Source organism: Styela clava, chromosome 2 (assembly GCF_964204865.1).
Source record: "Styela clava chromosome 2, kaStyClav1.hap1.2, whole genome shotgun sequence".
NCBI lineage: Eukaryota > Metazoa > Chordata > Ascidiacea > Stolidobranchia > Styelidae > Styela > Styela clava.
In genome coordinates, this window is record NC_135251.1 from 11,363,159 (window position 1) to 11,377,447 (window position 14,289).

General features: G+C 34.3%; 1 protein-coding gene across 1 annotated transcript in view; it reads right to left on the reverse strand.

The window, feature by feature from the left end:
• LOC120335593 (uncharacterized) overlaps window positions 1-8,942 on the reverse strand; it is a 34,910-nt gene extending 25,968 nt beyond the window's left edge. The window contains exons 1-5 of the mRNA XM_078119574.1: window positions 8,831-8,942; window positions 6,482-6,629; window positions 6,063-6,161; window positions 5,518-5,648; window positions 1,576-1,686 (exon numbers count right to left, since the gene is read on the reverse strand). Coding sequence (XP_077975700.1) covers window positions 1,576-1,686; window positions 5,518-5,648; window positions 6,063-6,161; window positions 6,482-6,629; window positions 8,831-8,891 — 550 coding nt within the window. The 5' untranslated portion in view covers window positions 8,892-8,942. The remainder of the gene's footprint in view (window positions 1-1,575; window positions 1,687-5,517; window positions 5,649-6,062; window positions 6,162-6,481; window positions 6,630-8,830) is intronic.
• Window positions 8,943-14,289: the final 5,347 nt, after the last annotated feature.

Here is a 14,289-nt window from a genome sequence, read left to right on the forward strand (position 1 = left end):
CGCACAGTGACCAATCGGATAGTTCCCTAAGCTGTTGGCTTGATGTTGATGAGAATTCAGATATCTCGATTGGTGCAGGGTGGTGGTCTTCCGTTTGATCTTTATTTCCTTTTGTTTTGGTCGGCGTCGTTAATTCCGTTGATTGGGTTTCCTGATTAAGTGTAATTTTATCGTTGTTTTGCTTGCTGTGTTCCATGGTTTTACTGGGTGAATTTGTAACGTTGTTAATTAGCGGTCTTCTTTGTTTTGGCATGGCCAAGCTTGAATGGGGTTAGCGGGAGTCGGATAATCCATTGCTTTTTGTTTACTATTCTTTCTTATGTGACCTGGTTTTTTTACAATATCGACATACTGCTTCTTTTTCACAATTTATGAACGTATGCCCTATTTCAAGACATCGCCCATATGTTGGAGTGTACATTTCTTCGCGGGGGAGATAGGTCTTACATCTAATTCCATTGATTGTTAGAAAGTCCGGTAGTCGATATTTCTTAAAGTCATTTATTAGAAAAGACGTAAAGCCGTTGTAGACGTCAGTACCTTTGTGCCAATTTCTGACGGCGTTCCTAACTTTGCCACAGCCAAGTTGGTTTATAATTGAGGCCCCTTTGGGGTATGATGCTTCTTCAGGTATTTCCTTTATTGATATTCGTACTGGAGCTCCGCTAGGCATAGTAACGGAGATCAGAGCATCATTTGTTCTTATTTGATCATTGGTGGCATTCAAAAACTTCTCTCTGCAGCTAGAGTTTTGGTCTAACTTGGCAGCAAAAGTTATAATCCATGTGCCTTTTCGGCTTTCGTATAGTCCTTTAATGTATTTGACGTAATCCGTTGTGCTATTGTTGTTTCGGAGTATCTCCATTAGTCCAGGAAAGTCGAGGTCCAGTTGGGTTTTCAGAAACAGTGATCGTGGTCTTGCGTTTCTCGTCTCCGTGGAGGGTTCTTCTCTGGCAGGAGTCGAGGACACAGATGCTGAGTAACTCATCTTGCTTTCTTTGTCGCGTTGATTTCTTTCCAGCTATTGTGGTAAAGCTCCGAGCAAGGCTCAGGCGTTTACCTGTCTGACTCTCGTCGACATTTTCAGACATCTGACAGGCAATTTTAAAACCCACGCTATTTATACAATTTGCACTTTGCGTCACGGCAGGAAGGATTTCTCGCTTCTTTCATATCAGGGCATTACGTCAATAAATAGCTAAGAGCGATATTAACAGTAGGTTACCCATCGCTAGCGAAAATATAAATTTTATCTCATATGAGTTTACGAGCTCGAAGAGAGAATTAACAGATGTAACAGAGAAATATCAGAATTGCAATTACTCAAAACTCAGTCAATTCAACTATTTTAATAAGTACAGGTACCAAAACACGACATGAATAAAATCCTTTAAATCTTTGTGAAGATTTCTGTCATGCAATTCATTGAATCTTAAAAATAGAATTCTGTTATCGGTATCTTCACTATAAATTTGTAGCATTGTCTTAGTTTGAACTCGTTAGATTCTGATATTCATCGTCATTCAAACGATTTATATATATAATTCATTATATAAAAAAAAAATATATCTTTACCTTCACAGGTATTTTCATTGTATTCTGGCCGACAAGTGCAATTGTAATATGGCTCTACGGTCGAATATTGACAAGTAGCCCCATTTTGACAAGGTGATGAATTGCATGAATCTAAAAACAAATTTGTACGAATGTGTACTGGCATGAAAGTTGTCACAGTTACTATTGATGTTAGGCTATTTATAAGACAATCATAGAAATATTTCCATATAAATATACGAATACAGAAAGCTGTTACAGTAATTGATTACTTGAGTCTATGGGTCGGGGCCCCTATAATGTGGTAGACAACTTGACCTAGGTCATGACTTGACTCTAGATCAGTGGTTCCCAAACTTTTCAGAGTTGGGACCCACTATTTATTAGCACAGCTTATGGCGACCCATCTTGTGATTTTCTACAATGTAATTTTATTTTTGATGAATGAACACAAAAGACCTCTTCCAAAAAAAACATAGTGTTATTCTTCAAAAGAAAATGGATCTAAATCCTGACTAAATTGCGGGGAAACACGGTAAGAAGTGCTGTACAGTGTACAAAACTGCTATACTGCTATGCGTGAAAAACCACATGGTTATTCTTTGTGTAGCAACTTTTTGTTCATTTGACAAGATCGTAAAAAGAAAACTTTCACAGATTCGAATTTAAATTCAATTTGAATTTTTTTTTTTTTTTGAAGATTTACGTATTCCAGTCGCCACTAGGACTGGGCAAAATATTCAAATAGGGAATAAAATATTAAATCATTCGAATGGCATTTTACTATTCAAATTTCCGGTACCACGTGACCTGCGCCACTTTGCTTGGACACGGAACTCTCGCCTCTCGAAATCGATTGAATCGCGCGAGAAAACACCTACAGCGCTCGCTAACAGACATAAGCGACAAATTTGAGAAATCTTTGTCTCTGCGTTGTGGTGTGATTTGCTTTCTTTTTGCAGTTGCATTTTGCAAAAACACGTACCGCACAGGTACGTAAATTAGTTATCAGCCGTTTCATGCATGACCCGAACATAAAGTGATTATCGAAAGTTAAAAGTTGAAATTACGTTTTCGAGAAACTATACATGGTATGACGCTTATAAGCTATAACCAGAAAAGAAATGACAATCCAAACTCCATTTAATGTATTTTTTTATGAGCTCTTCAGTGATCCCTTCCCTCAATGACCAAGTAATGTTTCGAAGATGTGAATATTTTACTCGGCCATGCATGGCGGGTTGAGTGATAAAATCGTGAACAAGAGTAGATCGTAAAATCAATCGTGAATTTCGATGCTACAACGCACACTGTCTCGTTTGCTAATTGTTGCGCCTATCATCATCGGAAATAATTACATTCGTTATATATCGAACATTTTTGCACTAATAATTCGGACGTGACATTATTAAAATAGTCAAGTGAAACGGTGAATTTGCAAATTCCGTAATTAAAATTGTAAATTACTCGGAAACGATTTTAGCTATAATGGTTGCTGGGATATTGTTTTGTTGAAAAAAAAAGGTTGACTTGAAAGAATTGGTTATAATAAGTGTCTGACCCACTTTTCGGCACAAAAGCATCTCGTGGTTTATCTTTCTAATACAAAATTAACACAGACACCATATAAATAGAATAAGAAAGTTTATTATCGTCATAATAAATATCTGCATCTCGGTATCGATAATATTACCGCTCTCTCAAAATTCTGACGGTAAATTTACAAACGTTGATAAATAAGTAAGACCAAAACCAACGCAAAAAATTAGAGTAAAATTATTTGGGTTTCGAAATCAATCCTTAATATCTATAACAAATATTGCCGACGTGAACGCACGGGTATGCCCGAAATATAAAACTTCGACGTCCGCCAACCCGTAAGAATAAATCCTTGCAAAAAAAAAAAAGAGAACGATGGGTATATAGATTACCAACTTCAGGATTTCGCCGTCAAAACGATCGTGGTGACATGAACAATCGGCGATTATTCACCAGTCAAAAACGCTTTGTTGCCAATTTTTCAAAGTTTTATTTGATTTTCAAAGAGGTTATCGGCCGACGATAAAATATTCCGTATTCGACTATTAGGTGTTCGTTAAAAATATTCGGATTATTCGATTCGAAAAAAATATTCGATTTTGCCCACCCCTAATCGCCACCGATCCTGATAACCAGTATAATTAGTCAAAGCTTTCTACATCTTTTTACGACCCACTAAGATTCCTTTTGCAAACCACCAGTGGGTCGCGACCCATAGTTTGGGAACCGCTGCTCTAGATTAATATTTACATGAGCCCAGGCTTCTTCCTAAGGTGCCCAAGGCAGAATGGTCCGTCATGAAGCTTCACGCGTCATCGGCAAAATGACAAAAATTGTTTTGGTGGGTTATGCCTGATTGTAACTTCTTGGTAATCATTACTTTACGCCATCCGAATGTATGGTCTAGTAATAATAATTTATTGCCTTATCTGAACGATAGAATACGTCACAAAAATAGAAAAAGATTCTTGTGGGTTTTGCAATTTGAGTATTTAAATAAGGTTAGAATGTGATACCACGTAATCAGATATTGTAAATCGTGCAGCTGGGCGAGACCCGATGATAGAACCCTATAATGACCATTCCACATAGTAATTATTGCTTTCAAGTATATAATTACAACGAAAGAGATATTGTAGCGACCACCTGGGTTCATTCAGTCATTAAAGACGCATTGAAAACCGAGAATACGTTTATGACGTCACAGTTTTAGGAAAAAACCCGGAGAGCTGACAGTCTCAGCATCTTTTGAAGTCAATATATCCCATCTTATTTTGATTCAAAATGTCACTAATGACTCGTTTGAAAGGTCAGATATAACGCATTTTAGAAAAGTGAACAAATCGTTTATATCACTTATTTGTATATTATAGTGATGAAGAATGAAAAAAAATTTGACCTAAATGTTTTTTCAAATTTTCATTTTCGGCCCAGTGCAATAGAGACAAAGTCAGTTATCACTCTCTTGAATGAACTAACATATAGAGACCGAAATGATGTTTTTAACAATACATAAATAGTGAATTCGGCATAAATAACATAAAATATATGACATCATGTCGTAGTGAAAAACCAGCTGTGTTTACAACTGTGCGACTTTCACGATATATAACTCATGTCTGGTTTGGATGCAGATAGTCAGTCTTTTTCCATTGGAAAGGCGAGGTAAAGCACTATTCACGGAAATAGACAAGTAGTTGATATCGCTATTCTGTTCAGTACGACTGAATTTGATTGAAAATTCTGGAACAAAATTTTTTGAAAATACTTTTTCAAAATCCCACCATGGTAGGGAGAATAGCAATATCGCTCTGGCAGCCCTTTGCTCTGTGCTAGGGTACAAAGGGTTGGAGTTAACTAATATGCTCAATTGAACTTTCAAAACATAAGCAAACTTTACAGATCAAGAAAGTTCGGCTTAAGATTTTCGTACAAGCTTGTTTTAGAAGTTTAAATCAGCTAATGTGGACTGTGAATTTTAGGTCTAAAGACTCTATTGGTTACGATTAATTATTACAATGTTTATGTTAAATACATTTATTGCAGGCCCTAATACAGCTCAAATCAGAATGTATGTGTTGAAACAATTAAAACGGCAGAAAAGTTGGGACATGTGTTGGAAGAGTTTGCAAACGGTTGTTAAACTTTCCAATGGTTTTTGACTTATTGTTAAAACTGTCTAAAATACCTTATTGATTATTATCCATATTCAAAGTTGGCTATTTCTTCATGATAGAGTTGATAAAATTATTGCTAAACTAAGATTTGAAAAATTGTTGTATAGACTGGATACTAATCAGCCACTGCATTCCCTGTGACTTTCCTTTTTCTACAGATAAATCTCTTACAGAGTTAACGTAACAAAAAATATCAAAAATTTAATTCATAATTGTTTACAACATTCATACTTGTAAGATTACTCACCCCACTGACAAATATATCCAGCCCTGTCATTACATGCAACATCAACCCATTTGAAACCGAATTCGGCATATTTCATCAAACAGTTTTCTTCTCCATCTCCATTTGGCTCATTTCTGCCTGGCCATTTCTTCCTGACATCAAAGAAAATGTATATGCAGAATAAGTATGGCGACTAAAAAGTACTTTTGTCAATACTGTGCTTCATATTCTGATGCTACAAAGCACATTTGAGACTGAAAATACGGTTTCACTGCTAATAATTTATAGGTACCAACATAAGCGTTTAATTTGTTAGATTCTGCTATTTATGCATATTAAGGAGCGTACCTAGGGGTGTGGTTTTAGGGATCGAAACCATTTACATTGTTTTTAAAGCATTTTTCTGTAGCATTCATATCAATTTTTGTATTTTGAAACACTTTTATACCCTACGGACTCTTGAAAACCAATGTTTTCCGACTTCTAGCAGTTTCGGTCTGACTTGGCATTCTTTTTTACCGTATTTTCTGTAATTGTGAATGTTATAGTAAACAAAATAAATTTACCAATTGTTATCATTGCTATCTATAGGTGTTTCATCTCCCCATTTCCAATATCCGTCATTTTCTAAATCATTTCCGCTCGTCCAGAAATTAATGCTGCCACTGGTAAGTAGAAAAGCGAATTTACTATCAATTATTATCAATAACGAATTTCAAAGTATTTTCTCTTATTGTAAAGTATATGATTCAGTAACTGAAGAGAAAAGGTATTTTTCATAACAATGAGAATAAAAATACCAACAACAATAATAAAACAACAACATAATAATAATTACAAACCGATTTATAGGTCCATTTCGTGTCCAATAAAACCGTGGTGAACTATTTGCTCTCAGATATTTTCGTTATATGCATAGTCTAGCTAAACGTCCAAATAAAAAATAGCATGAATGTCAATGCAACACCAGTAGTTTTGCACAAACCTTAATTTGTCGTCAATAAAAGAATTGAAAGCATCTGTTTTTATCTCTACAAGTGTAGATCCGGTATTTTTACAGGCTTGCTGAGACTCAGAAAATGTTTTTAAAGGACTTGATATAATTTGAAGCTTCTTGTTGAAGAATGTTTTATCTGAAACAGAGGATTGGTCACATCTCTTAAACTGAAGCACATATAACAGTGACATCGATTGAACCCCAGTGCAGGAAAAGTGTATGACACGTCCAATTTAAAATATTAATGAATAGTATTATTTAATTGCTAAGAATCGGAAATGTTAGAAAACCAGTACAAGGTTTTAATTTGAACGATGCGAGAAAAATGTAACTTTACGTTTAATACACTGTTATCATACTTAGGAGAACAACTGTTCGTGGACTCAAACATGTTTTCACAAGATTATGTCACTTTTCGGTGACACTGAAAGAGACTAAAAAATATCCAAGATTCAATAAAAATGTGTTTTGTTTCAATGTGTGTGGCTTACATGCGCATTTATGATGTGGGTTTTAGATAAACATTAATGTGACAAACAGTATTAAAGAGCTGTTATGTATGTATTGAAGAATACCAGATAAAAACATGGCGCGGCCAGTAAAATGAGATCAAACCTAATTGACAAACAATCTAAATTTATTTTCGCACCTCCCTTCAAAAACGCTCCTATTACTTAACTTTAAGTAGGGATTTGTTCAAAAAGAATTGTTTTAAATCAAGTTTTTTTTGACTGTTTTGTTCAAAATGGCTGTACTGTTTGATTTTTTTGTATTAAGCGGGTTGAAGAAAAATGGATGTAAAAACTTGCCAAGCGCTTCTTATTTGCAATAAATCGTTCAAAACGCCACCTATATCGATAGAGGCTCATGCACACCTTCTAAAACTGTAATTCAGTGGTTGGCGCAGTAAAACGCAACCGATAAGCCATTATGTGAATGACCCTGCTGCGATGACCTTGCGAAAATTGAAATGCGATCGAATAAATGAGTTTGTATAACCTTGAAAAACTCTATCACTTCGACCATAAAAACAAAGTATGCTAAGCATAAATTAACCGAACAGTATTAACCGTAATATTGCCATCATTTTATGAAAAAATGGCAATACATGAACTCGAAATTCATATTATGGCGTCATAATAGATTAGTTGTGGCGTCTTTGCATCATAGGACTCTTACAATTAACAAAAGCTAGGCTAGGGTGTCTCATCGTTTATATCAGTAGATTACCGTCGATATAAGCATATTCTTCATTATCGCAACCCACTCGTTTTGCCGAAGGACTGCACTTGATCTAATTGCTTTTGTAGGAGGCTCGTGAGCTAATTTTTCTAACTCAAAACGTCCCTATGATATCTCGGCTCAACATTCCGGGTAAAATCTTATGACTTTGATAGAGATACAAACGTGGCGATAAATGTACACAATAGAAGTAAAAGTCAAAATAAAACATTTTACCTACATTTTTGAAATTATAATTCCGTGTGTGTAACGTTTTGGCTTAGTTTCGCGGCGATGCGAAGGGTATTTCAATAAAAAGTACAAAAAATACAGAAAAAATTTAATTTAAAGCAAGCCCTTGTTTTAAAACACGAAGTTTTTTTTCAGAATTGATAAAAAACAAAACCTTTGGAGGCCAATACAACTGTATAACGCAAATGAATTCTAAAGTTCGATATTGATTGAAGATCAGTTTTGTTTGTTGACTATTATTTTGCGCAAACTTATTTCATTTCACCACACCGTATCATGCTCATGATTTAGGATAAAACAAAACGATATACTGGAAACAAGTGGGACACGACATTTTCGAGACGCCTTCTAATTGCTGTTTTAGCAGAACGGTTAAAAAAACAATTACGCTACCAAATGCCAATGCAAAGACAAACAATGTAATAAAAACTATTCATAAACATTGATCCCCCATCAGGAAACTATTTTACTAACACAACTTGATATCAGCACTTGTGATATCCTACAACGCTAACGGTAGTCCGACGCGTGTGGAAATTAACTACGAGAGGTCCGGCATAACAGTTTCTCTGCCTTTGACCTATCTTTGCCCTACTTCAGTAGTTTTGTAGCCAGACACAATGTGATCACAACAATACTGAAGAACAGGAAATTTATTACCCAATTTTTCTGTTGTATATTGGCTTTATCTACGGATTCCGCGTGCGCTTCAAATCACTTGGCGTGTCATCGGTTGCCGACCCTTGTCGTAACGTATATTGTAATATTAGCGTACTCTATTATGAAAAAATTATCACTGAGTAATATCTGTAATGAAAAATGTATCACATGTGCAGATCAGAAAAAGAAAAAATGTCTACTTACTCTTTGGGGTTTGTCCTTGAGTAGGGATGAACAACGAAATCCAAAACAAAACAAACCACATTTTAGATTTCGCTCATTAATATAATAAATTACATTTCACATTATCTATACTGTAAAAAACAAACAAGTTATGTCAAATCCATTCCACGCGGAAATATATGGAGTGACATGAACAAACCATATTTGACACCATATATATATATTACTTGTGGGACAAGATACTCCAGAAATTTTTTTTTGCATTTTAACTACTTTTTTTTAGATTTCTACTTGTTCGTCTGGGCGTCTGGGAGCATCACATAGTCCATAGTTCATACTTTAGGGATAATATAAAAAGCAGGTAAATTTTGTGAATCGATTTTTAAAGATTGGAATGCGTACTATTTTCATGTAGAAGGTTAATCGGAGGAATTTTGGTATTTTGCCGATATGCGATTGCCATTAAAAGAAATATCACTGTAGTCCTTCGCGTATCCTTTTCTTATAAATTTTTGAACAGATAATCGTTCCAAATGTATGAACGTAGATGGTGGAGCAGAGTAACAAGGGAAAAACACGAACTGCGGTTTTAATTCAAACTAGAATATATACAACAATACTCGAGCCGAACATTCAAGCCGGTCAAAGAGCTAGGTTCATCATATATATATATATGTATGATTACCGATATTCCTTTTCTCGGGATGAATAAATATCTAGATGAGTATAAAACCCGAATCTATCATCATACCCTTGTTGTTTCTGTAATCTTTTGTTATCGGTAAAGCTAAACTATTTACTCTCAAACAGCATGAAATATTTCTTGACTAGCTATTCCCACCGAAGGAGTTGACTGGTCACAGCATCTTATCTATGCGTTGCAATAAATAAAGAATCCTCTACTGTCGACACCCAACTTCACCACATAGACACAGCAGAATGAGACTTCGGTTATTTCAGAGAAAAAACATTGAACATTAGCAGAATGCCAAAATTCATTTTTTAGGATTGTATCAAAAAAATATGAATTCCATTTATATTATCAAATGTACTGCAAAAAAACTAATTAAACTGAACTTTGTCATGCTGCGCAACAAACAAGACGCAATCGGAATAAAACTACAGAAAAAAGTAAATTTATGCTCTGGTTACCACATTTATCGCAAGACCTACATACTACCTACATATTCAATAGAAACACCATAACATCTACATTTGCAATGGCAAGTTCATTGTTACAAAACTGAACGTCGCAGCACATACCGTATATTATGGTAAATCGCGTCAAAGTAAACCGACAACCTATATTTAATTGTAAGAGATAAATCGATTTTGACAAATACAAAATATTATATCTTGCACCGAATATAAAACGAGAGACCTCATGTCTAGTTCTCCTTTCTTAAGGTCATTTTGCATTGGTCATTCTCAAAATTTTATTTTTCTTCTACGATTAGGCCCTAATTAAAGCTATACACTCATGGATTTTTACAAGGGTATTCTAGGTTCTTTTCAGCAAAATAACTGTAAAACACGCTTCTCGAAAAATATTCCCATGCTACACAATGTCTAAAAATTTCTAAAAACAACCTTGAATTTGAGAGTTCTTGTATGTCCAAGTTTAGGGTTAAGAATTAAATTCGAACGTTTTCTTGTGTTAATTTCCAACAGAACAATACTACAACCTTCATTATAGCTACAATATTTGCAAGACATTCACAATTGTACTTACAGAATTTCCAAATTCAACACTCAAGTTGACAATTTTGATGACATCACACCCTAAATATTAATGCACGGGGGCTTCCACATGCACAAATCTCCCTTTTTTTTAATTTTATGAACATACGACTAGAAAGACGTAAAATAATCAGCGTGAGCCGTTACAACGAAATTCACGATTAATTTGATATTCTATTCTTGTTTACAATTTTATCACCCCCTTCAACAAGTATGGTGCAGTAAAAATCATATTTTTCAAAACATCACAGGGCCAAAGATGAAATGAGTAAATAAAAATACATGAAAAATACACGGCTATGGGAATTTTGGTTTTCCCCCCTTTCCTTTCGTACCCTAAGCGCGTGCTTATTTTGCCTTAAGGTTAATTCATTCTTTGGTGTTCGTGTTTGTGATATAACAATGAGTGGAAATTTACATCAATAGCATATTCATCAAAATAGTGCATAAACTACTTATTTACTTCACAACGCTCCAAACACGACCACTAGCAGGATATTTTAGCACATAGTATGTAGAGACATCCTTTTACCCAATTTACCCAATCACCCTATTTTTTTTGATAAGATTGGATTTTTGCCAACATCAGTGGCCCTGTTCAGCAACTAACTTACTGCCAACTCGTGACTCGTTATCGTCAAAATATCAGATCAATATTGATTCCATACAATAAATACTAAGATAAAATGTTAGCCAATTGAAGAATATTTTGTTTTCCATGATTATTCCTATTATATATATTTATATAGTAATATCAAAAGATAATCTATACAAACATGCATGATATCTCTTTATTTGTTAACAAATCCGATTACTTTAAAATGTGTTCACTAACAGAATATTAGTGAACTTGCTTGCAATAAGTATATACATTGAAATAAATAAAGTAATCAATCTCAAAATTTGAATGCAAATGTTAATAAGAGTTGTAGAAATAAAATAATGTTGCATTACATTATAAATATTGGTATAAACAACTGATTATTTATTCAACATAAAAGTTCTTTGAGTTCATGAATAAGAAAAAGTAATCTACAAACAAAGCGAAATATTCAAAATAAGTAATTAATATGCAATGCTTTAGATACTTCCCCTAGCAGGGTAATCCAAAAAATGTGAAACGTCTTCTTTAAAATATTCATACAGTCACCCTATTTTATTTTGTAATTATGATTGGCTGTCAAATAACATTGGACATTGAATATTATTGATCAATACCATTTGCCCCGTCCCTTTCAGCCTCTAACTTACTGTCAACTCGTAATGTTATTGTCAAAATGTCATATTAATATATACTTCATACATTGAATACTAGGATAAATTCTTAGCCAACTGAAGCAAAATTCGTTTCCGTAATTGTTCCTATTAAATACGTATATATCGAAAGATAGTTTACACACGCATGCAAAATATCTTTTTATTTGTTAATTAAAGAGGGTCACTTAAATTTTTTCATTCTCAGAATATTATGCATGAAATGAAATGTCATATAATATAGAAGTTCTATTAGTCACAATATATATTAGTTATTTAAAAATAATTACAATTCCCTGAATATCAATCATGACATGAAATATAGAATACCTTTCTTTAGTCACAATATATACACAATTAAATAAATAAAGTGAGCATCTTCAAAATGTGTGTGCAAGTGCAAGTGTTAATAAGAGCAATAATATAATGCTGCATTACATTGATATTATTATAGACATTTGATTATTCAATCATCATAGAAAATTGCTTTAAGGTCATGAGTTAAGAAAAAGTAATCTACAAACAAGGCGAATTTCGCCAGCTTTGCTGTTAGTTCAACATAGAGATATCCAGAAGTTTACGTTTTTTTAATTTATTATCCGGTCTCTGTTTCAGACGTTATGATTTGCTTATAAGTTCTGATACAAACTCTCTTCCGGTGTAATATGCTTTCCGTTGCTAACATCAAAATTTGAGTACAGGTTGAACGATGATAAATAAGCTGAGACAATTTCAATTCAGAACCGATATTGATCCTGAAATAAAAATACTTAGAGTCATACAAAATATTGCTGATTATTATCACAAATAACGGGTACGAAATTCCAAAAAAAAATTTGGTTGGTTAAGTTATAACACCACAAATCGGTCCTCGGTCAATAAGCCGAGTTTGTTTTCTTTTTAAAGTCATGCAAGTATAATATATATTAAGATTAGTGGCATGGATTGAATAAAATACATGAGTGCAATTAAATTTACCAAAGTTTGAATCATTCCGGGTCTGCAGTCACAAAGATCTTTCACTGTACGAAAGACGTCAACACGGTTTTCCCATTTTAATCTTTCAATCAAATTTAATATTGCACAGAATGTTCCAGTTCTTCCATCACCGTTGCTCTAAAAACAGACAATTAATTATTTTATTTATATGGAAATTGACAACATGTAAGTTTTTTTTATATATAAGCAGTATCGAAACAATAATCTTGATCACTATCATATAGCTAAGTGAATAAATTGAAATTTGAGAATTTGAAAAAAAATTTGAAATACGAATATACTCGTTGATATCGTAACAATAAGCTTGATTACTATCAGTTGGAACGTTAGATCAGGGTGGTTCAAGGTCGCGAGGTTGGTGGGTCGCAAAAACTTTTGAAAATGTCTCGGGGGCCGCAGTCGGAGAAAATCTAAAAGTGATCAGAACATCGCGAATTTACTCACTTTAAATGTATTTAAGCATAATATTTTACCGCCCTAAACAGTTCTTTTAGGAGAATATATAAAGCCTTTAGGTATTAAATTGCCTGCCAATAAATACTGTGGTATGTTTGGTATCTTTTCTCGTGTTTGGTTTTGTAATGTCTTAAAATGATATTCTTTGTGACAGATATTACTTGAGAAAACAGCAGACACTGTGGTTTAACGTTGTTGTGGGCAAGGAAATACGTTTCCTCCCAGTTTACCTCGGTCACCTATTTAATTACACTCCTTGTATGATGAATTGTTATATTTGGCTAATTTATTTTTCACTGTAGTGTGAGCAGACCAGGTGCCATTGTCGGAGAAAAACCAAGTCCGTCCAACCAAGTTGGGACCAAGCTGGAAAAAAAAATGGATTGCGCGGCGCTAAGTCAGCTCCGCGGTTCGTCACTGCTGTCAAAGTAGCAAACGATTGAAAATAGAGGAGTGTTTATACAAAAATAAAGGCACAAAACGTATCTTCAAATGAGGGGTTACTGGACGTTGAGCTTAAGGTTTAAAGTTTAGATAAAAAGCGCGACCCATCTCAACGGCTTGGTCCTGTCTGCACAAGACAATTCATTTTCCTGGTACCAATCACAGGACGGTATTCCCATATAGGCACTGTCTCGACGTTTATAGATACAACATTGATATTTCGAGATTATAATAAAAACATTTATCCCGACATCGGAATTACGAAAAGAACTATTCCCAGCTGAAATAGTTTAAAAATAACTCAAACATTTTCTACCAACAAATACAAATATCTGCCAATGGTTAAGTGTACGCTAAAATTGTTGTGCGGGCCGCACGGAATGTGTCCGGGGGCCGCATGCGGCCCGCGGGCCGCAGTTTGGACCAACCTGTGTTAGATGATTGATGAAACCGATATTGCATTTGAAATCCTAATATATTTATTTTTTCTTCTTTATTGACTATGTTACACTCAAATTACTTAAAGCATAAATATTTCTAGATCATTGTAATAAATTTCGCAACATTCAACATTCATTTTTCCTTCA